Source organism: Ranitomeya variabilis, chromosome 1, assembly GCF_051348905.1.
Source record: "Ranitomeya variabilis isolate aRanVar5 chromosome 1, aRanVar5.hap1, whole genome shotgun sequence".
NCBI lineage: Eukaryota > Metazoa > Chordata > Amphibia > Anura > Dendrobatidae > Ranitomeya > Ranitomeya variabilis.
In genome coordinates, this window is record NC_135232.1 from 659,864,385 (window position 1) to 659,887,997 (window position 23,613).

The 23,613-nt window shown below is 47.5% G+C and overlaps 2 protein-coding genes and 1 long non-coding RNA gene across 4 annotated transcripts in view; 1 reads left to right on the top strand and 2 right to left on the bottom strand.

Annotated features, from left to right (window-relative positions):
* LOC143775152 (exonuclease 3'-5' domain-containing protein 2-like) overlaps positions 1-23,613 on the bottom strand; it is a 77,631-nt gene that overhangs the window by 9,965 nt on the left and 44,053 nt on the right. The window lies entirely within an intron of this gene.
* On the bottom strand, positions 5,756-9,312 carry LOC143775226 (uncharacterized). Its single transcript, XR_013215601.1, has 2 exons — positions 9,026-9,312; positions 5,756-6,760 (listed from the first exon to the last, which is right to left on the bottom strand). It is a non-coding gene; the product is annotated as an uncharacterized LOC143775226 (long non-coding RNA).
* The window catches only part of LOC143775137 (uncharacterized), a 140,435-nt gene continuing 126,137 nt past the window's right edge, over positions 9,316-23,613 (top strand). Inside the window, exons 1-5 of one of the 2 annotated variants that reach the window (XM_077262989.1) lie at positions 9,316-9,428; positions 10,828-11,176; positions 14,746-15,002; positions 17,030-17,156; positions 23,078-23,352. In XM_077262989.1, the coding sequence (XP_077119104.1) occupies positions 10,841-11,176; positions 14,746-15,002; positions 17,030-17,156; positions 23,078-23,352 (995 nt within the window). In that variant the 5' untranslated portion in view covers positions 9,316-9,428; positions 10,828-10,840. Of the gene's footprint in view, positions 9,687-10,827; positions 11,177-14,745; positions 15,003-17,029; positions 17,157-23,077; positions 23,353-23,613 lie in introns of both variants that reach the window. The other variant, XM_077262984.1, reaches the window with a different exon arrangement.

Below are 23,613 nucleotides of genomic sequence, written 5' to 3' on the forward strand. Positions count from 1 at the left end.
CATTTGTGTACCTTAAAGAGCTCACTGGAAAGCTCCTTTTTGTGTTGCCTGGTTGCGCAAATTGGACACAATACACTTCATATAAATTTGATAATGCAATGATGTTAGTTTGGCTCAGTAGTTCATTACAAATATTTCTTTGTCCACTATATTAGTTTCTCTCCTTGAGAGCCATAACTTTGGCTGCCTCAAATGTACAAATGGCGAATATACAAATGGCGATTTGTAAACAAGATTTAAATACTGTATACCGAATGCATTCAGACAATCACATAGCTGCATTTCTTGTAAAACATTTACAGATGTGACAGACAATGCTCATAGTGACACCATCTTGATAAATGTTTGTTTTCTCACTTCAGAAACAGTTCGAAGCCTCTATATGTTTGCGGTTTGTCATTGTAAAACATTAAGGTTTACTGAAACTCTGCCTGTGGTGGTTTGGTCTAAATCCTTGTGGCTTTTATATTCTAGTGGTTTATGGCCACTCGTCTGATGACTCCATGATATCTCAGTTTAACCCTGTTTTCTATTTTCTGTAAAAGTACTGTAGTTAGAATTTTGAAAATCTAGGTAATCCTCAGGTATATAGTTGTTAGTAATTTCCAGTTAGTCATATATTTTTATGTTACAGACATTTCGGTATAACAACCTTTTTTTGGGACTACCCCATATTCACGCTCCTGGGGCCTTTTAGGCCTGTACTAGGTTTACATGTGATACTCAATCTTTTTGTCTGTACTGTTGCTGGGGAAGAACTTTTATGACTCTGCTATTGCTGGGAAGAGTGTGGATTCTGCATGACAGCGCTGCTGTATTTGTCCAGCAAAGAAGGAAAGAAAATCGGAGCGTTTCTCTTCTACTTGCGGACAAAATGTATGCAAGGAACATTCAGCCGAAAAAATAATATGTGAGAATTTTCGGGGGAATATGTAAAGTTACAAATAAATATTCCTGCACCAAGTTTGCTACAACCAAAAAATGTTTTCATAAAAAAATTGCATATAAAATGCCTATATTTGGCATGCCCATTTACTTACTTTTTTGTTGTTTTATGCACATAATTATGTTTTGAAATATACACATCTTAGGCTGTGTTCCCAGTAGCGCTGGGGATCGCCAGAAGGGGATCCATAACGGATCTGACCTCCTGGTAACTCCAGGATTCCGCCAGCCTTAGCTGGGGTCACCAGGAGGTCAGATCCATTACGGATCCCCTCCTGGCGGACCCCAGCGCTAGTTGGAATGCATCCTTACCTTGCAATTGTAAAATAAATTTTGAAAAGTATTTTTGACATTTCCCAGTGAATGCATTTGTAGTGGTTGAAAGCAATGTTAAAGTTGAAAAACGCTTCAAAAACGCTGCGTCTGAACTAAGCCTAAAGGCCCCGTCTCACATAGCGAGATCGCTAGCGAGATCGCTGCGGAGTCACAAGTTTTGTGATGCAACAGCGACCTCAGTAGCGATCTCACTATGTGTGACACGTACCAGCGATCAGGTCCCTGCTGTGAGATCGCTGGTCGTGTCGGAATGGCCTGGACCTTTTTTTGGTCGTTGAGGTCCCGCTGACATCGCTGAATCGGTGTGTGTGACACCGATCCAGCGATGTCTTCACTGGTAACCAGGGTAAACATCGGGTTACTAAGCGCAGGGCCGCGCTTAGTAACCTGATGTTTACCCTGGTTACCAGCGTAAATGTAAAAAAAAAAAACAGTACATACTCGCCTTTCGGTGTCCGTCAGGTCCCTTACCGTCTGCTTCCTGCTCTGACTGAATGCCGCCGTACAGTGAGATCACAGCACAGCAGTGACGTCACCGCTGCGCTCTGCTCTCACTGTACGGCGGCACTGTCAGAGCAGGAAGCAGACGGCAAGGGACCTGACGGACATCAGATGGTGAGTATGTACTGTTTGTTTTTTTGGTAACCAGGGTAAACATCGGGTTACTAAGCGCGGCCCTGCGCTTAGTAACCTGATGTTTACCCTGGTTACCCGGGTGCTGCAGGGGGACTCCGGCATCGTTGAAGACAGTTTCAACGATGCCGAAGTCGTTCCCCTGATCGTTGGTCGCTGGAGAGAGCTGTCTGTGTGACAGCTCCCCAGCGACCACACAACGACTTACCAACGATCACGGCCAGGTCATATCGCTGGTCGTGATCGTTGGTAAATCGCTATGTGAGACGGGGCCTTAAGAGGGAGAGGAAATTTTCGGTCTGGGGTTAAATATTTGGCCTTACAGGCAAGTGATTAACCTACAAAGGATGTACCTTGACATATTTCGCAGCAAAACCTGTTTTGGTTTCGTTTTAATGTGTTTTTTGTGGCACCGGGAAAAATGGCATGAATCTCGGAAAAAAATGATTAAGGCCGGTTTCACACTTGCGTTGGTAGCAGCTGCGGAGGGCTGCGGACTTCCTCCTTGAAGCCCCGCCCTCCGCTGCTAGCTCCGCCTATTTCTGCATGCGGCCGGTATGCAGCCTGTGTACCTATATTTAACATTAGGTACGCAGGTCGTGCCGCAGTATGCAGATGTTGCCGCATGCGTCGTTTTGACGATGCGGAGACCAGCATAGGACGCAGCTTGTAGCAATTTTTCTTCTCTGCATCGTCAAAACGACGCATGCGGAAGCATCCGCATACTGCGGCACGACCTGTGTACCTAATGTTAAATATAGGTATACAGGCTGCATGCCGGCCGCATGCAGAAATAGGCGGAGCTAGCGGCGGAGCTTCACGGAGGAAGTCCGCAGCTGCTACCAACGCAAGTGTGAAACCGGCCTAAGGCTGTGAACTAGGAGTCAGGAATGCTTCTAGGGCTTATCCCCATGATGTTCCTGTGTCTTTTGAGCAGTGTTTCCATCATTTTCAGATGTTTTTTGAAATTAAAAGAACCCCCGGGGGGATCGCAGTAAAAATACTTTGGTCTCACGTAGGCTTATATTGGGTTCGCTGTTCTGGCCGAGTACCTGAGAATTCCAATTTGCCCGACCCGAGCAACGAGCACCCGAGCATTTTAGTGCTCGCCCATCACTATTCAGAAATTAATATTTTGTGTAATAACCATAATTTTTAATCACAGTTACATGCATCTTGGCATGCTTTCCAGCAGTGTTTCACACTGCTTCTGGCGCAAAAATGTAAGCAGTTCTTCTTTGTTTGATGGCTTGTGACTATCCATCATCCTCTTGATTACATTCCAAGTTTTCCAATTGGGTTCAGGTCTGGAGAATGGGCTCCCCATGACAGGGTTTTGATGTGGTGGGTTCTTAATTTTGGCCAGAGCTGTATATATTACCCCAATTGCCACTGCACAAAAGCAATCAGGATGCTCCATTTCTCGTGCAGCTGAGGACTAGTCTTATTAGTGTTGGTAGGGGCCAATATCCATGGACCTTCACAGCTATTTAACATCAGCCCTTAGCGGTCTGTTTTGCCTTAGCTGGTTATTAAAAATGGAGGGGGCCCAATTAATTTTTTGGGTGAGTCCACCCATTTTTTAATAACCAGCTAAGAAAAAGCAGAGAGCTGTTCACTGATTAATAGGCTGAAAAGGTAAATGTTTATTGGGCCCTTCGCAGCATAATGAGACCATCTCACAGCCAATGTGGTCTCGAACTTTCGTGCTGTAAAATGGGGGTAGTAAGCGGTAAAGGTGAAAAATGGAACAACAGAGAATAAAAAGTAATAATAATAATCTTGAAAAAAGAGACATAGGTCCAAATGTAGGAGGTGTAGTAGGTGGAGGAGCTTGAGGCGAATGTGGCGATGAAGGTGGAAGAGGCAGGGGATGAGGTATCCAAGTTTTTTTTTTTTTTAGGGACAGCACTTAGAAGAACATAATATAAAATAAAAAAGAACAATGTAGATACAGTAGTCGGATGTCCTAGTGGAGGAGGAGGTGGTGTAGGTGGACTAGCAGGAGGTGGACATTGCAGTGTAGGTGGAAGAGGCAGGTCTGATGGTATCCAACATTATTTTTGTGGATTTTATTTCTCTTCCTTTTTGGTAAGGCCCCAAAATAAAACAAATGGCAAATAAAATATAACAATGTCTGGGTGCAGATGGTACATTTGTCTGGTTTGCCAGAGGTACAGACAAGTCCTGTGGACTTCACTCCTGGTTTCTTTTAATGAATGCGAGAGTGGCCACGTTGGCTTTGGACAGGTGGATGCGCCTATGTGTGATATCCCCTGCTGTGATAAACACATGTTCCAACATTACACTTGCCACGGGGCATGCCGGCACTTCCAAGTCAAAAAGTACAAGCCTAGGCCATGTGTCCAGTTTGGAAACCAAGAAGTTAAATGGGCAGACCCAACTTAGTACATGCAGACGTGTGGACATAGACATGTACTCTTCCACCATGTTGTTATAACGCTGGCACCTGGTTGTATAGACCGTATCAGATGGTGGTGCTGGATGATGTGTCATGCTGATGAATTTTTTTCACATTTTAGCCATGTTAACGCTCCCTTCTGAGGTGGTGCCCCAGCTGCGTTGGCGACTTCCTCCTCCTCTGCCTTGTGTTTCTTCTGTCAGGTGGGAATGCCGTCAGTAGTGCCCCTACCAGCATGTGCTTGTATTCACACATTTTGCCATCCCGCTCCAGTGACGGAAGTAATAATGGTACTTTGTCTTTGCAGCAGGGATGCAGCAGGGTGGCCACCCAGTAATCAGTAGGGGTATGATCTGGGCAACTCTGCGGTCGTTGGGCAGGCACAGCAGACTGTATTGGCTCATTCCGCCCTCTCTCTGTTGGAGTCCCTCAAGGCTCTGTCCTGGGGACCCTAATTTCTTCCATCTATACCCTTGGCCTAGGATAACTCATAAAGTCCCATGGCTTCCAGTATCACCTGTATGCTGATGACACTCAGATCTACCTCTCTGGCCCAGATGTCACCTCTCCGCTGTCCAGAATCCCGAAGTGTCTATCAGCCATATCCTCCTTCACCTCTCGCTTCCTAAAACTCAATGTAGACAATGCCAATCTCCCCTACCTGATCTATCTATTTTGGTAAGCAGAATCACGTTCTCTCCCACACCTGAAATCCGCTACCTCACGGTAACTCTCGACTCTGCCCTGTCCATCAAACCGCTCGTCCAAACTCTTGCCACCTCCTGTCGCCTCCAACTCAAACATATTGCCAGAATCCGTCCCTTCCTCTGCCCTCAATCTACTAAAATGCTTGAGCATGCCCTTATCTCTCACCTCGACTACTGCAACATCCTCCTCTGCGGCCTCCCCGCTAACTCTCTTGCACCACTCCAGTCTGTCCTTAACTCTGTTGCCCGGCTAATCCACCTCTCTACTCCCGTTTCTCCCCTCTGCAAATTTCTCCACTGACTCCCAATTCCACAACGAATCCAGTTCAAACTACTAACACTGATCTACAAAGCCATCCACAACCTGTCCCCTCCTTATATCTCTGAACTAATCTCCCAATATCTTCCCTCACGTAATCTTCGATCCTCCCAAGACCTCCTACTCTCCTCCACACTTATTCATTCCTCACACAACCGCCTCCAAGATTTCTCCCCAATATCCCCCATCCTCTCGAATTCCACGCCTCAACACGTCCAATTATCCACCACCCTTGGATCCTTCAGACGGAACCTGAAAACCCACCTCTTCAGGAAAGCCTACAGCCTGCAATAACCATTCTGCCGCCTCACCACCACCCGAGCTGCTGCACCCCCGACCTTTTGTCTCTTCCCCATAGAATGTAAATCCGCAAGGAAATGAAATTTCAATTCATAGCTGTCAAACAAGTTTATTACAAGTCAAATAGTTAGAAATAAAAAAAAAGAGAAATATATAAGTATGCATACATACAAATCAATAATAAAGAGTTTTAGAAATTAAAACAATGAATTAAACATTAAAGACAGATTAATTACAAAAAAGAAAAACACATTTTGTACCAAAGTCCCCTGTGCTTTAGCTGCAAAAATTGTATTGTGGTGCTTAAAGGCAACCTGTCACCCCCAAAATTGAGGGCGAGCTAAGCCCACCAGCATCAGGGGCTTATCTCCAGCATTCTGTAATGCATTCTGTAATGCTGTAGATAAGCCCCCGATGTATCCTTAAAAATTAGAAAAAGAGGTTATATTATACTCACCCAGGGACAGTCCCAGTCCTGTCCGATGGGCATCGCGGGCCGGTCTGGCGCCTCCTATCTTCATCGGATGATGTCCTCTTCGTGTCTTCACGCTGCGGCTCCAGCACAAAGTACTGCAGTGTGCAGGCCCCAGGCCTCTCTGACCTTTCCCGGTGCCTGCGCACCGCAGTGTGAAGACAAGAAGAGGAAGTCATCCTATCAAGATGGGAGGCCCAGGACCGGACCGCGACTTGGATCGGACCGCCCGCGTGAGTATAATATAACCTCTTTTTCTCATCTTTTAGGATACATTGGAGGCTTAGCTACAGCATTACAGAATGCTGTAGATAAGCCCCTGATGCGAGCGAGCGCGGGGAGACAGAGCGAGCGCGGGGAGACAGAGCGAGCGCGGGGAGACAGAGCGAGCGCGGGGAGACAGAGCGAGCGCAAATCGAGAAAAAGGGTTTTTTTTTTGTTTTTTTTTAAAGTAATTATACTCATCTGACATTATCAGATGCACACAGTGTCATCCCTTTGGGTCCTCACATGGATTGTGGGGGCACCGCCATTCCACTTGGTGAAAAGAAGTCCAGTGATGTAATGACATCTGCAGGGAGGTCACTGCTCTGGGGGGGGCACAGGATGGGGAAAAGTCACAATACCTAGAATAAAACAGAAAAAAAAATCATGCAGAAAACTGGATACAAGTAGTGGCTGACACCAGTGGCCACCGGGCTAATACTGAGTAGCACAGCGTGCGAGGGGAGAATAAAGCCAGGGATCTGGAGACATTGTTGTAAAGCTGTTTCGCTCCCAGAGGTCATAGGTCAGTCATCAATCTGACAGCATGTGTCCCCAATAATATTAATATTAACAGGACCGACTCTTCACCATCAGGCAGAGATTCTCATGCCAAGTAATATCAATCCCTCAGATCTCCATCATCATTCATCCCCTCCCCTGTTCGCCCCCACACACGTAGCACTATACTTCCCTGCACCCCCCACCGCAAGTGACATCACACACTGACCTGCACAGCACGTGACATCAGCTCCCCACACCACATAGACCCATGCGAGTAACATCAGCCCCATTCTGCAGGTAGACCCCCCTGCACGCAGATCCCCGCAGATCCCCCACGCAGGCAACATGACCCCCTTCCTAACAGAGACTCCAGCACACAGCCTCTCTTCCCCAGAGACCTGCAGCCCCCCTTCACAACAGACACCCAGCCCCGCTAGCAAGAAACATGACCCCCTTCCCACTGAGACCCCAGCATGCAGTCACCCTTCCCCAGGCAGGCCCCTCCAGCATGCAGTCCCATGCAAACAACATCTCCCCCTTCTCCCCAGGCGGACCCCCCGTCCAGCATGCACATGCAGCCCCATGCAAGCAACACCACCCGATTCTCCCCAGGCAGCCCCATGCAAGCATCACCACCCCATTCTCCCCATGCAGCCCCATGCAAGCATCACCACCCCATTCTCCCCATGCAGCCCCATGCAAGCATCACCACCCCATTCTTCCCATGCAGCCCCATGCAAGCATCACCACCCCATTCTCCCCATGCAAGCATCACCACCCCATTCTCCCCATGCAAGCATCACCACCCCATTCTCCCCAGGCAGCCCCATGCAAGCACCACCACCCAATTCTCCCCAGGCAGACCCATGCAAGCACCACCACCCCATTCTCCCCAGGCAGCCCCATGCAAGCATCACCACCCCATTCTCCCCATGCAGCCCCATGCAAGCATCACCACCCCATTCTCCCCATGCAGCCCCATGCAAGCATCACCACCCCATTCTCCCCATGCAGCCCCATGCAAGCATCACCACCCCATTCTTCCCATGCAGCCCCATGCAAGCATCACCACCCCATTCTTCCCATGCAGCCCCATGCAAGCATCACCACCCCATTCTCCCCACGCAAGCATCACCACCCCATTCTCCCCACGCAAGCATCACCACCCCATTCTCCCCACGCAAGCATCACCACCCCATTCTCCCCATGCAAGCATCACCACCCCATTCTCCCCATGCAAGCATCACCACCCCATTCTCCCCATGCAAGCATCACCACCCCATTCTCCCCATGCAAGCATCACCACCCCATTCTCCCCACGCAAGCATCACCACCCCATTCTCCCCACGCAAGCATCACCACCCCATTCTCCCCACGCAAGCATCACCACCCCATTCTCCCCACGCAAGCATCACCACCCCATTCTCCCCATGCAAGCATCACCACCCCATTCTCCCCAGGCAGCCCCATGCAAGCACCACCACCCCATTCTCCCCAGGCAGACCCATGCAAGCAACATCCCCCCATTCTCCCCAGGCAGCCCCATGCAAGCATCACCCCCCCATTCTCCCCAGGCAGCCCCATGCAAGCATCACCCCCCCATTCTCCCCAGGCAGCCCCATGCAAGCATCACCCCCCCCCCCATTCTCCCCAGGCAGCCCCATGCAAGCATCACCACCCCATTCTCCCCAGCAGCCCCATGCAAGCAACACCACCCCATTCTCCCCAGCAGCCCCATGCAAGCATCACCACCCCATTCTCCCCAGCAGCCCCATGCAAGCATCACCACCCCATTCTCCCCAGCAGCCCCATGCAAGCAACACCACCCCATTCTCCCCAGCAGCCCCATGCAAGCAACACCACCCCATTCTCCCCAGGCAGCCCCATGCAAGCAACATCCCCCATTTCTCCCCAGGCAGCCCCATGCAAGCATCACCCCCCCCCCATTCTCCCCAGGCAGCCCCATGCAAGCATCACCCCCCCATTCTCCCCAGGCAGCCCCATGCAAGCATCACCACCCCATTCTCCCCAGCAGCCCCATGCAAGCAACACCACCCCATTCTCCCCAGGCAGACCCATGCAAGCAACATCACCACATTCTCTCCAGGCAGACTCCCACTTACCTGATCTATGACTTTGGAGAATGAGCCCCATAATACCCCAAATCTTGCACAAAAATCCTCGAAATCCAGCCATGACATCCACAGCCTCCTCCTGTCTGCTCTGCTCTATGGAGGAAGAGGCAAATCCTGCACAAAACACTCCAAAACCAAATCCTGCACGAAATCCCGCCATGACATCCACAGCTTCCTCGTGTCTGCTCTGTCTGTTCTATGGAGGAAGAGGCACCGCCCCTTCCGGTCACATGGGCAGAGGTCCTTTAGCCGACTTGGATTTAGCCTCTACCGTGCAGGTACTGCTCCTCCGTGTATGGCGCTGGTTATGGCTGCTGCTGCGGCGGCTCTCTGCGGACGGCTGTGTGTGGGGTTTATCTTTGTGGCCGCCATTACCGGAGACCATTGGATTGTGAGGGATTTCTTTCAGTGTTTAGTGCTGCTTAATCCCCCCTGCTGTGTGTTTGCTCCTTGCATACAAACCATCGGTATGAAATCCAGCTCTGTGACCTGGCCTCCTTATGTAGGCCTGAAAGCTGCCTATGGTCTGCCAAATACAAAGCTACTTCTACTACTACTACTAGCGAGTGCTGGTCTCCTGGGTTGTAATGGTGGAGATGGAGTGATGAGCACATCCAGACTTCCTATCTAGCCCTTTATAATGCTTCAGGTATCGGTGGGAATAAGTAACATGATGGTTTTAGGAGCAATGTTAATGGATTCCAGGTTGCTGTACAGTTCTGTAATAGTGTGGATATAAACTACCTTCTCAGATCCAGATACCCTGTCTTTGACAAACCAAACAAACCCCTTGTCAAGTGTACAGGTTTTGTCCAGTGCTATGGATCCTGCTTAGGAGGGTGGTTGGGAATAGCACAAGGAAGCCATTCATTTACTAGTGTCTCACGGAGTCATGGTTTTTGCACAAGACCTTAGATATATGCATCAAAATCTCTTTTTACCACTCTGTGGGGTTATAAAGAGTCGGCTTATAAATAAGTCTTGTATGAGAGGATTTAACCCCAACTGAAACACGGGGGGGGGGGGGGGGGGGAGAATCCTAGTCAAAAATACATCATGTTAAATGTGCTATCATATGCTGAAGCTCTTTACAGATAATTACAGTCCCCATTGGAGATCCTGGAGGAAACACACTCAAGCACGGGGAGAACATACAAACTCCTTGCAGATGTTGTCCTTGGTGGGATTTGAAACCTGTGCTGCAGAGCTAACCACTGTCACCATGCTGTGATTTTTCAAATATCACAGTTCACCGACTGTGAACATACCTTAAGCCTCAACTTCCTTTCTCTCACCTGTTATTCCTATATGAAGTTTGAAGCACAGGAGAGCAGTAGCTGAGACGAAGGGCAGGTGCAGATGACTATGCTCTCATCTCAGAGAATTGGGTGACACTGATCAGACTGTGATTAGAGTGTGATCTGATTCTTTTGGAGGGCAGCAGGACACCTGCTAGAGTCTGTATATTCTCCTTGTGCTTGTGTGGGTTTTCTCCCACACTCAAAGGACACACTGATAAGGAATGTAAAGAGCTGTGTAGTTAATGGAGCTAAATAAATTATATAAATGAGAAAAACCCTTTCATTCTATGGTTTCCACGGGCCCATTGATTTGCATGGATGAATATGATCCAAATACCGGATCAAATGTTTTGTTTTTTTTCCTTTACACCGCCCCCCATCCCCCGGTTGGACTGGATTTAGATACAACTTTTCAAAAATTGTGATTGGTCTGTACTTAAAAGCAAAATGAGACACTGTTTTCATAATTCTGTCTTGACTCTTTACCAGGTCTTGCAGCAGAATGCCCAGACATGCAGGTATAACCCTTGGTGTCGCCTCTCTGGTGGGTACTACAGTTGGATGTCTTGTTCTGTGGAAGCTTATCAATCGCCGGAGGCAGCAGCTGTGTACTAATGTTGACCACAAAGACTTGTGTACTGCGTTGGCCGCAGAGATCCATGGATCGGATCAGAAAGTGCATCAATCTTTAGAAAGAGAACGATCTGTGTTTTCTGTGGAAAAACTTCTGCAGGCTCCAATAAAAATAGTCTCTAAGGCTGAAGAATGGGAGGCGGTGTGGCCTTCATTACAGCGAGACCTTGACGAATACCCAGTACTTGGGGTGGACTGCGAGTGGGTACGTTTTCAGATGTTTGGGCTCTCCTAGCCATTGTTGCTACCGTACATCTAAAAGTTTTGAAACTTTCGAGTATAAAATATTTATCTTCAATTCCCCAGCACGTGAACTTTGACTTGCTTACAAGTTCATTTCTAATAGTGCCTGCTTTGCCCACTTTATATTAGTCATGCAGTTTTCCCCCACCCCTCTGTAGTAATCTGGCTGCATTTACTGGGCACATGTTATCTAGACAAATTAGGCCAACTTCGTAGTCGGCGTTGTCATCAGCGATGTCCCTTTTCTTGGCATGTCAGTATGCAGTTGGAAAGGTGCATGCGTAGACAAGGCACATTATTCCAGAAAACTGGAAAAACTGATTTGTGGCCAGATCACAACTGAGGGGATACGTGACTGCTGTAAAGTGAGCAGAGAAGGCATGTCTGCAAATGTAAGTTAAGTTAATTGATGTGATGAATGCTGCCCATTTCAAGATGTTACTTTATCCTTTACTATACCTCCTTTTAAAGGTAATCTGTCAGTTTGACAAACCCTCCTAAGCCGTGTGTGTTCTGTTCTTCCCTCCCCAACACTGCCTATGAGATCAGCTGAAGGTATTGGTTGTAATGGTGCCATCAGCTGTGCCTGGAGAACAAAAGTGCTGCTGGAGATGAGCCTAAGCTAATTTCTGCTTTACTATGCAGTGAGAGTAGACTGTCAGTCATTACATGTCTCACCCTGGTAACATCGCTTTCATATAAAATGAGCTCTGGAGGCAGATTTTCTGGCGATCTGTGTTCAGTCCATGGATCCCGAACAACTCATCTAAATACTAGGAAGATGTCCTTTTATTCATCTTCTATGACAATATAGACACCTTAACTCTTTCGACCATAGGTATTTTCATTTTTGCATATTCCTCTTCTGCTCCCCTTCCCAGAGCCATAACAATTTTGTATTTTAAATCTTGGTTAGTATGGTCATTTCAGGGCTTTTTTTTTTTTTTTTTTACCTTTTGCATGCTTCAATAGCCTCTATGGGAGACTAGAAGCTGCACTACTTCAATTGCCTCTACACACAGGTGATGATCACATCGCCTGTGTAGCAGAAATGCTCACTTGCTATGAGCGCCACCCGGTTCTCATAGCAATCCAGCTATGACAAACCATCGGTGACCCACGATCATGTGACGGGGTCACCCATGGGCAGGATTAGTGATGTGCTTCTGGTAAGCACGTTAAATGACGCTGTCAGAAATTGACAGCAGCATTTAACTAGTTATCAGCCGCAAGTGGAACACTATTCCACCTGAGGCTGTTGCAGGCACATGTCAGCTGACATGAGCCCGGAAAGGTGCAGACTCGGCGCCAGAGCCCACAACAAACAGGGGGAGTCCAACATCGGCATACTGTTACACCCGATGTCGGGTTGATCCTACTGACACTCCCTTTTAAAGGATTATTCCAATCTTCATAAATGAGTACTGCAAGTGCTTGTAAATGCAAGCAATTTTCTGCTTATTAAAACTTTCCGCCGTTATTGAGAGATTGAATGCCGTTCATGCCCAGAAATACTACCTACTTGCAGATATAGGCTTAATTTGATGGTAAAATGCATAAAAGCGAACCTGTCTGCAGGATTTTGACTGTCAGGTTGGCAGTGTTATACTGATTAAAATGATACCTGGCGTGAAGAAATCAGTCTTGTGGTTTTTGTGTTAGAAGTTTTCGTGCTCCTGGGCGGGACTGTAGGCAGTCTGATCTTCCTACTCTAAACCAGAGAAACCAAGAAGAGACTGCCCACAGGCTGCCCCAAAGCACAGTCTGTCTCTATGATGAGGAACATGTTTGTGCTTCAAGGCGGCCTGTGGGCAGGTCTCTCCATGGTTTCTCTTGCTTAGAGCAGGAAGATCACTCTGCCTACAGTCCTGCCCAGAAGCACAGGCATCTCATTAGCTGAAAACTTCTAACGCTGATTACACAAGAACCACAAGAAGGATTTCTTCACCCCAGTAGTGGCTACAGGGATAAAATTAACCAGTATCCTCCCTGCAGCTGTTCTTTCCCAGTCATATCTGGGTACAGGGAGTTATGGTGAGCGTGGCTGTACTCCCTGCACACTACTAGGCAGCCTGTATGTGGAGGGCAGGCTCTCAGTGCTGGCAGTGATTGCAGCGCACTCAGTCTCACAGTATAGAGACTGGAAGGGAGTTTATTTTCTCTGCAGGTAGTGAAATTGGTCATGCCCTAAAAACACCCTTAACATTGTTTATGGCTTGGTGCCTTGGAGACCGACCTCCCCTGCTAGGCAGCAGAACACGTGCACTATTTACGATCCCTATTGCTTCAGGAGAGTGATAGCAGTAGTGGTCTGTCTAAAAAGCTACAATTGTAAAAGAAGTTGGTGAGATATTAATGGCAGTGAATTGCGATAGTGCTTGTTAAAGCGTTCTGACAATATCCATCTATGAAGATGAAACTAAACTTATTTTTAAAGGGGGTTATCCAACTTGGCGATGACTCTTCTGCAGGATTGTATAGCAAAAGTCTTAAATGATTCTAGTCTGAAAATTCACATGTAAACTGTGGCAGCTCTCAGGGCAGTGTGAACTTCAGCTGGACCTCAAATTCTGGTATTCTTGGTGCCTCTTCTGATTACTAGGCCCCTACGTGTGTGTGTGGTTGTGTTTGTTTGTTTTTGTTTTTTGTTAAAGACCTAAATGTGGACACTGCCTCTAGAGATGATTTGCTCAGCTGTAGTAACTGGCTTTGTATGGAAACTCTGTACTACATGAATACGTGGTATGCTTCTTAAGGTACCTTCACACTAAGCGACGCTGCAGCGATACAGACAACGATGCTGATCGCTGCAGCGTCGCTGTTTGGTCACTGGAGAGCTGTCACACAGACCGCTCTCCAGCGACCAACGATGCCGAGGTCCCTGGGTAACCAGGGTAAACATTGGGTTGCTAAGCGCAGGGCCGCGCTTAGTAACCCGATGTTTACCCTGGTTACCAGTGTAAAAAGTAAAAAAACAAACAGTACATACTCACCTTCGCGTCCCCCGGCGTCCGCTTCCTGCACTGACTGAGTGCCGGCCCTAACAGCAGAGCGGTGACCTCACCGCTGTGCTGTGCTTTCACTTTAGGGCCGGCGCTCAGTCAGTGCAGGAAGCGGACGCCGGGGGACGCGAAGGTGAGTATGTACTGTTTGTTTTTTTACTTTTTACACTGGTAACCAGGGTAAACATCGGGTTACTAAGCGTGGCCCTGCGCTTAGTAACCCGATATTTACCCTGGTTGCCATTGTAAAACATCGCTGGTATCGTTGCTTTTGCTGTCAAACACAACGATACACGGCGATCTGACGACCAAATAAAGTTCTGAACTTTAATCAACGACCAGCGATATCTCAGCAGGATCCTGATCGCTGCTGCGTGTCAAACACAACGATATCGCTATCCAGGACGCTGCAACGTCACGGATCGCTAGCGATATCGTTTAGTGTGACGGTACCTTTAGAATGAATCTCAAATAGTAACTTATGCTAACGGCCCATTGTGACCCTTCATCTTATCTATTTATTTTTCAGGTGTCTGTAGATGGGAGAGCAAACCCGATTTCCCTGCTACAGATGGCCTCCCACAGTGGCTTCTGTGTACTGGTCCGTCTGCCTCGCTTGGTCAGCACTAGCTGCAACATTCCCAACACCTTAGTGGCTCTTCTGGCGTCCACTAATGTTCTGAAAGTCGGTGTAGGTTGTTGGGAAGATGCCTCCAAATTGATGAATGAGTATGGGCTCTCTGTGAAGGGCATTGTTGACATACGCTATCTTGCAATGAGACATAGGTAGGTGTCTTTTACAGATTTGTATTCACTATTGATCCAAGCAATTGTGTAAATTGGGATTAGCCAGTTACATAACTGGTTATCAATTTAAATGTGGCAAGTATCTTTTGTTCAGACACAAACTACCAGATTTTTCAGATTGAGACACACTGGACCATAAGACACACTTGGGTTTTAGAGGAGGAAACTACAGGAGAAAAAAAAATGAAATCAAAATGTGGTCAGTTCTGTACTAATATCCCCAATCCTGGTAGGCATGGTCTCCCTCATCCCCATCCTGGCATACATGGCCCCTTTCAGAAAAAAACATTAAAAAAACCACAAACCATTCTGCTTGCCTTCCCTACGCTCCCTCGCAGCGTCCTGTTCTGATGGCAACAGCTGATTTATGCTTCTAAGCATCACATGGCAGTGATGTCATACCCTGCCTACAAGCCAAGGACAGCTGCTGGAATACTTGCTGCTCCCCACGCCTGGAGTGTGTATGGAGAGCAGTGAATATTCACTGAGCTTCAATAGTGGGCACAGTGTTGGCTGCAGCTTCCTGGCATATGTGTGCCAGCTACCAAAGGGGATTAATATAATGAGTATTCATTTCTCTTCAGCAGCAGGTACAGGAGTTGCACCCCCCCCCCCCTCCATTTTCCTCCACTTTTTGTAGGAAGAGTGCCTCTTAGTCTGCAAAATACAGTATATAATGTAACACTGAAAGATCTTAAAGGGCTTTCCAGACTTGCTATGAGTATGTAGTCTGACTGCAGACTTCTGAAGCCTTACAGTTGCCACAGCCTGTCAGGATTTTCTGGTGATAAGCAAGCATGTGATTTTCAGACTTTATGGCCACATTCCTACTAGATGGTCTAGTTGGTATGAGCCTGTATGTACCGTATTCTTCGGACTATGAGACACACCGGACCATAAGGCACACCCCAAATTTGGGGTGAAAATTGCAGATTTTTTTTTTTTTTTATAAGATGGGGTCAGTCTTAGTGTCCGAATTTACAGTATCTTACCTGAGGGCTGGCGGTGGCAGAGCAGGGTCACAGGAGGCATGGTGTCGGCAGAGGTGGGGTGATGCGGTGTGGCGTGCACCTGAGCAGGGTCCCTTCCTGCTTAGGTGGGTGACGCCACGGCCTGGTGTCCATGGGGGGGTTCCAGCAGTGGTGTGGCGGCGGCAGAGGTGCGGTATGGCGTTCGCTGGGTCCCTTCCACCGGTGAGGTGACGCAGCTGCCCGGAATGCAATGTGAGCAGCAGAGCCGGGCTGAATATCGGTGGCGGTGGCCATCTTCCCGAGGCCGCGCGTGCGCAGATGGAGTGCTCTGATTCAGGAAAATGGCCGTGCGTGTGCAGATGGAGATCGCGGCGGCCATTTTCCTGAAGCCGAGATCTAAATCTGCAAACTCAGCTTCAGGAAAATGGCCGCCACGATCTCCTCCATCTGCACACGCACGGCCTCCCGCGGCCATTTTCCTGAAGCCCCGTGAAGCAGAGCACTCCATCTGCGCACGCGTGGCCTCGGGAAGATGGCCGCCACCACCGATAAACCGGTGATCAACCCGGCTCTGCTGCTCACATTGCATTCCGGGCCGCTGCGTCACCTGACCGGTGGAAGGGACCCTGTGCACGCCATACCGCACCTCTGCCGCCGCCACCACACCACTGCCGGTAAGCATGCATTGCGACTATTAGACGCACCCCCCAATTTTCCCCTTTTTTTGGGGGGGAAAAAGTGCGTCTTGTAGTCCGAAAAATACGGTAAATCATACTTGTAGTCAAATGACTGCCCTTTGTCGCCGGAATCCGAGAATGCTGAGAGCTTGTGGGTACAGTCACATAGTAACTGGACACTCAAACCAAGCCTGATCCATGCCTCTTAAAAGGACTCACTCTGTGAGAATAGGTTTTTAAGTAACAGGTGTCACTGGCAATCTTTCTACACTGTGACAAAACGAAGTTCTGTTTGTTTTACCCCTTAAAAATATAAATATATATATAATTATTTTATATTTTACCTTTTTATTTTCAGGAGGGACATTTTTCAAAACAGCCTGAGTCTTAAATCGCTGTCTGAAACTATCCTGTGCTATCCTCTGGCCAAATCTTTTCAGCTTCGTTGCAGTAACTGGGACGCCGAGGAATTCACACAGGACCAGGTATGTGTTTATATACCCCTTGCATAATACATCTATCAATTATTTTATTTTTTTTTTTTGTCATCTTGCCTTTGATGTGACTGTCACCAGAATTGCCATCTAATCTTAGAGCAGCATAATGTAGAGGCAGAGACTGATTCATGTCCCTTACTGGGCTGCATAGGGTAATTTTGATTTCCTGCTGGTAAAACTGATGTTTGTCACTAGAGGACTAGTAAACTTGCTGCTGTATAGTTCTCCATATTCATGAGCTCGGTATAACCCCACCACAGATTAGCAGTCTTTTGCCTTTGCACAGTGGCATTCAGAGCACTGCTAGATCTGCAGCAAATAGACCAGTGATTTTTTTACCCTTCGCCATGACAGCACCCACTGGAGAGATAGGGATCCGCCCCAAGGAACAGGAAACCTACAGAGACATAAAAGGGGGCGGTCCCCCTCTCCTCCTCAGTTTAGGTTTCCTGTTCCCAGGGGACAGGATCTCTGAAGACTACAGAAGATCTTACCTGGGCTAGGAGCATCCGCCTGTGCGGTTTCTGCGGGAACGGCAGGGGATGCAGTCCAGATGCAGCGTCGGGGGAGATTCCGTTAGACGGCTCCCCCCTCGTCTGGCCGGCATGTGGGATGGCTGAGTCCGGGAGAGACGCCGATTCCACAGGAGCAACGCTGCAGAGGTGCGGCCTTGAAGAGGCTCCAGACGCGGACCACCAGGTAAAGGGTCCGGGATCTGCGGCACAGCTGCAGCGGCAGCCGGTACACCGCTCCATAGCGCAGGCCGGGATAATGGCGGCCGCACATGCGTGGAGCGGTGTAAGAATCCCCAGAATGACCCGGAGGTAGAGGAGCACTTCCGGGTCACTCACACAGCGGTGGGGGAAAGCGCGGTTTCGCGCATGCGCAGTGCACCGCTGTGGGAGAAAAGAAAAAAAAAAAAAAAAAAAGTTTACTGACCGGATCCTGGCCTATAAAAAGGGGGAAGTTGCAAACGCACAGGCGATGCAACATGTCGTCCCCAGGCAAGACTGTGGACCCAGCAGGTGAGCCAGCCAGCAGAAGGTCCTCAGATGCCAGCCACAGGAGTGAGACCAAGGATTCAAGATCCAGAAAGTCGCAGCCTCCTATTTCGGTACCGTACAGCTTCACTGGGTGAGTGTGATTTCCCCTCTGCCTATAAAGCTGACACCCTTTTCCACAAATGTCTTCTTCTCCCAGGCCAAAAAGAGACAGAAATCTAAGCACAAGCAATGTGCGTTATGTGACGAGCCTCTCCCAGATTCCCACCCCAAAAAACTCTGCAATCAGTGTATGGCGGAAACAATGCAGAGTCCATCTATGTCGGTCACAGATATATGGGCCATAATTAGAGAGGAATTATAGGCCATCTCACAAGCCAGTACCCCCCCTAAAAAATCCGGGAAAGAAAAGGCTATATCCAGCTCTGAGTCCGAGGAGGAAGGCGTTATCCACTCAGATTCCTCGCAGGCGTCATCCTCTTCCTCAACACATTCCGACATTGAGGGTCGAGCTTGTTTTCCCCTTGATGGGGTGGACAACCTAGTAAAGTCCATCAGGAATACTATAGGTTGTGAGGATACAAAAGACGACCAAACTGCACAAGACATCATGTTTGCAGGGTTGGCGGAGAGGAAGAGAAGAGCATTCCCAGTAATTCCTGCGGTTAAGGCACTGATAAAGAGGGAGTGGGAGAAACAGGACCAGAGAGGTTTTCTCCCGTCAGCCTCCAAAAGGAAGTACCCCTTTAATGATGAGGAGTTAATTTCATGGACTAAAATCCCTAAGGTGGACGCTGCAGTCGCCTCCACCTCAAAACAGTCAGCTCTACCAGTCGAGGATGCGGGCCTACTTTCTGATCCTCTAGATCGGAAGGCAGAATCGTCACTGAAACGATTATGGGAGGCTTCCACGGGCATATTTAAACCATCAATTGCCAGCACGTGCACTGCTAGATCCATGCTTGTTTGGATTGATCAGCTGGATCAACAGATCGAACAGGGGGTCTCCAGACAAAAATTGCGGGATGCGATACCACTAATTAGAGGTGCAGCAGCATTCATGGCCGATGCTTCAGCTGACTCTCTTCGCCTTGCAGCAAGATCAGCCGGTCTAATTAATAATGCCAGACGTGCGTTATGGATGAAGAGCTGGAAGGGGGATACGCAGTCAAAGGCTAAGATCTGCGCTATTCCGTGTGAGGGTGAGTTTTTGTTTGGGAAAGCATTAGACGAGATCCTCAAAAAAGCAAAAGAGAGGAAAAAAGCCTTCCCTGACCCCTCAATTCCTTTCTATAGGAAGACCTTTAGGAAGAGGCCGTTCGGGAAAAGAACACAAAATGAAAGATCGTCACGATGGGCCACAAGAGAGGGAAAACAGGGTGGCACTATGTTCAAAGGCCCCCCCTTCCGTAGAGATAACAAATTTTGAAACACCAGACACCCCAGTAGGGGGCAGGTTAATAATATTTAGCACCCAGGAACTTGACGTGATTTTTCGCCATTGGGGAAAGAAAAATTTTAAGGAAGGAATGAAAATAGAATTCCTCCAAATTCCCCATGATTCCTTTATTTTAACAGCCCTTTCCTCACCTGTGCAACAGAAGGCCCTTGAACTGGAAATTAGAAGTCTTATAGTTAAAAATGTTTTAGTTACGGTGCCAAAGGGACAAGAGGGTAAAGGGTTCTACTCTCCGTTATTTTTAATCCCTAAACCCGATGGTTCATTTCGAACAATTATAAATCTTAAAAAACTCAATACGTTTATTAAAAATTATACGTTTAAAATGGAGTCTATTAGATCGGCCATTAAGCTCCTTTTTCCAAATTGTAGAATGGGCGGCATTGATTTAAAAGATGCCTACTACCATCTCCCTATCCATAGTAGGTATCAAAAATACTTAAGAGTGGCAGTAACTCTTGAGGGGGAGATTCATCATTTCCAGTATACAGCCATGCCCTTCGGTCTCTCCACGGCACCCAGGATCTTCACGAAGGTAATGTTAGAAGTAATGGCCTACCTTCGCCAGAGAGACACATTAATCATTCCCTACTTAGATGATTTTTTAGTTGTAGGAAATTCATCCCTTCAGTGTGCGGAACGATTAGCTGACACTGTCTCGTCCTTAGAAAGCCTGGGCTGGATCGTCAACTATAAAAAATCCAGACTCATCCCACTTTCTCTTCAGACATTTTTGGGATTTAATCTAGATTCCATAAAGCAAAAATGTCTACTTCCCCAAGAAAAAATATCTCTTATAGAGGGTAAAGTTGTGGCGGCCATTCACAAACCTCAAATGTCCCTGAGAGCAGGAATGTCCTTGCTAGGATCCCTCTCCTCCTGTACTCCAGCCGTTCAGTGGGCACAACTTCATACCCGAACATTACAACATCAGATACTTCGGGAACAGAGAAAATTTCTGGGGCACCTTGAATCGAAAATAACTTTATCCGAGAAAGTCTTATCCTCCTTAGAATGGTGGCTAAATAAAGACAACCTAGCGGGGGGTGTCCCTTGGGTAATATCACCATCCCACACGATAACTACGGACGCTAGTCCCCACGGGTGGGGCGCACACATGGGAGATAGATTCTGCCAGGGAACCTGGGATAAGAATGAGGATTTATATTCATCAAACCTGAAAGAATTGAATGCGGTAAACTATGCACTGCGTCAATTTCTCCCACAGCTACGAGGAAACCACGTCAGAATCTGTTCAGACAACAGTACGACAGTGGCGTATTTAAACAAACAAGGCGGCACAAGATCAGACGCTCTAATGTCTTCCGCAAACAGTACCTTAATCCTGGCCGAAAAGCATCTGTTGTCCCTCTCGGCAGTCCACATCAAAGGAGAGGACAATCAACAAGCGGACTTTCTAAGTCGACACACTCTTCATCAAGGAGAATGGTGTCTCAATCCTCACATTTTCCACAAGATAACATTGTTATGGGGCAAACCCCAAATAGACCTGTTCGCTACAAAACAAAACAAACAAGTCCACAAATTCGCATCTCGGTCCCGTGCAGATCACCCGGACATTCTAGATGCTCTTCAAACACCATGGCAATTCAAGCTGGCGTATGCTTTCCCTCCGATAATTCTGCTTCCACAAGTAATACGGAAAATCAGGGAAGAGCAGGCCAGGATAATACTGATAGCGCCATTCTGGCCCAAGAGACCATGGTTCTCGTGCCTGCGGTCAATGTCGGTGACGGATCCTTGGGTCCTTCCCTCAATTCCAAACCTTCTCTCTCAGGGACCTTTCTTCCACCCTCAGGTGGACAGCCTCCACCTGACGGCCTGGAATTTGAAAGGCAGATATTAAATTCCAGGGGGTTTTCAAAAGGCCTAATTGATACACTCCTGCTTAGCAGGAAACCATCTACGACAAAAATTTACACCAAAGTATGGAAGAAATTTCTACAGTTCCATACTAGTTCAAACCCCTCTGAAGTCCCAATAAAATCTATATTAGAATTTCTACAGAAAGGGAAAGAGTTAGGTCTGTCAGTTAACACATTAAAGGTCCAGGTGTCTGCTCTGGGTGCCCTCTATGGCCATAATATTGCTGGTAATAAATGGGTATCCCGCTTCATCACGGCCTGTGAACGAGTTACTCCTGTCCACATACCTAGGGTAGCTCCTTGGGATCTAAATCTAGTCTTAGACTCTCTAACAGAATCTCCGTTTGAGCCTATAGACACAGCATCTTTAAAACACTTGTCGTTAAAAACAGCCTTCTTAGTAGCCTTAACATCGGCTAGAAGAGTCAGCGACATTCAGGCCTTGTCGATAGATCAACCTTACCTTCTCACATTTCATGACAGACTAATCTTAAAACCGGACCCCCTATACCTTCCTAAGGTAGCAGGGAAGTTCCACAGGTCACAGGAGATACATCTTCCTACCTTCTTTAAAGACCCCTCTACTCCTGAAGAACAAAAATTCCATACTCTAGACGTCAGGAGAGTAGTTTTGCAATATATTGAGAAAACTAGTAGTTGGAGGCAGAGTAGGGCTCTGTTCATATCCTTCCAGGGCAAAAAGAAAGGATATGGAGTCACAAGAGCAACATTATCCAGGTGGATAAGAGACGCTATCCGGTTGGCCTATTCCATGAAAAATGAAGAACCTCCGGAGGGCATCAAAGCACATTCCACCAGAGCCATGGCTTCTTCCTGGGCCGAAAAAGGGAACGTGCCAATCGAAGATATATGTAAGGCTGCAACTTGGTTGGCTCCTTCCACTTTCTATAATCACTACAGGCTCGACCTGTCTTCCGACTCTGACCTACACTTTGGCAGGACTATCCTCAGCACGGTGGTCCCCCCCTAGGTGTTGGTCTCTGGAAATCTCTCCAGTGGGTGCTGTCATGGCGAAGGGTAAATAGCCGGATTACTTACGGTAATGCTCTTTTAATGAGTCCATGACAGCACCCAGTCACATCCCTCCCTAATAAAAGCCAATGTAATTACTTCTATGAAGTTTATATTCTGATGATACATTGTGATGATTGACTAACACTGGCGGTCCTCCGGGTACTCTGAAATTAAACTGAGGAGGAGAGGGGGACCGCCCCCTTTTATGTCTCTGTAGGTTTCCTGTTCCTTGGGGCGGATCCCTATCTCTCCAGTGGGTGCTGTCATGGACTCATTAAAAGAGCATTACCGTAAGTAATCCGGCTAATTTTTTTTATGAAAATGACAGCAAGCAGCTCAATGACATTGCTGTTATCGGGGTCTGTACCTCTTACATTATGTTGCTCTAATGGGGTAGCAAAAACCTGGTGACAGATTCCCTTTAAGCTTTTCAACAGTGTGGGTGAGAAACTTTAAGCATCTTAAAACTGCAGCCGAGTTGGTCAACTAGGATCCTCTAACATTTTTTTTTTTTGTTTTGTTTTTCAGGTGTTTTATGCTGCCAGAGATGCCCAGGTTTCTGTAGCACTTTTCCTACAGCTACTTGGCTTCTTCTCCTCTGATGATTCGACCCCATGGGATTTCATTCTGAGCAAATGCCAAGGGCTGATTGATGTTCCGTTTAAAGGAAAAGGTGTAAATGGAGATATAAACATCATTCCCAGACAGAAGAAGGAAGGTCTTCTAGAACAGTCCAGCACAAATTCTCAGGGCGATCCCCGCAAAAATAAGAAGAAACTTCTGGGAGTGGGATATTCTGTGAGGTATTTCAGTTTGACTATCACAGAAGAATTTGATGGTTGATAAGTCCTATACTAACCCTTGTATAAGTTTATGTACATAAAGAAAATCTTGCTTGTCCAGATTTGGTGACCCCTCTCCAATGACAATGTCCATTCCTAGATGCAGACAAGCTCAGTACACCTCTGTTCCTTACTCTGTAACAAGGGGTACTGCTACTGCCATATGACTACTTGTGCATGCACTATTTTGCTGTATGAGAGGCCTCAACACAGAGTAAGGGC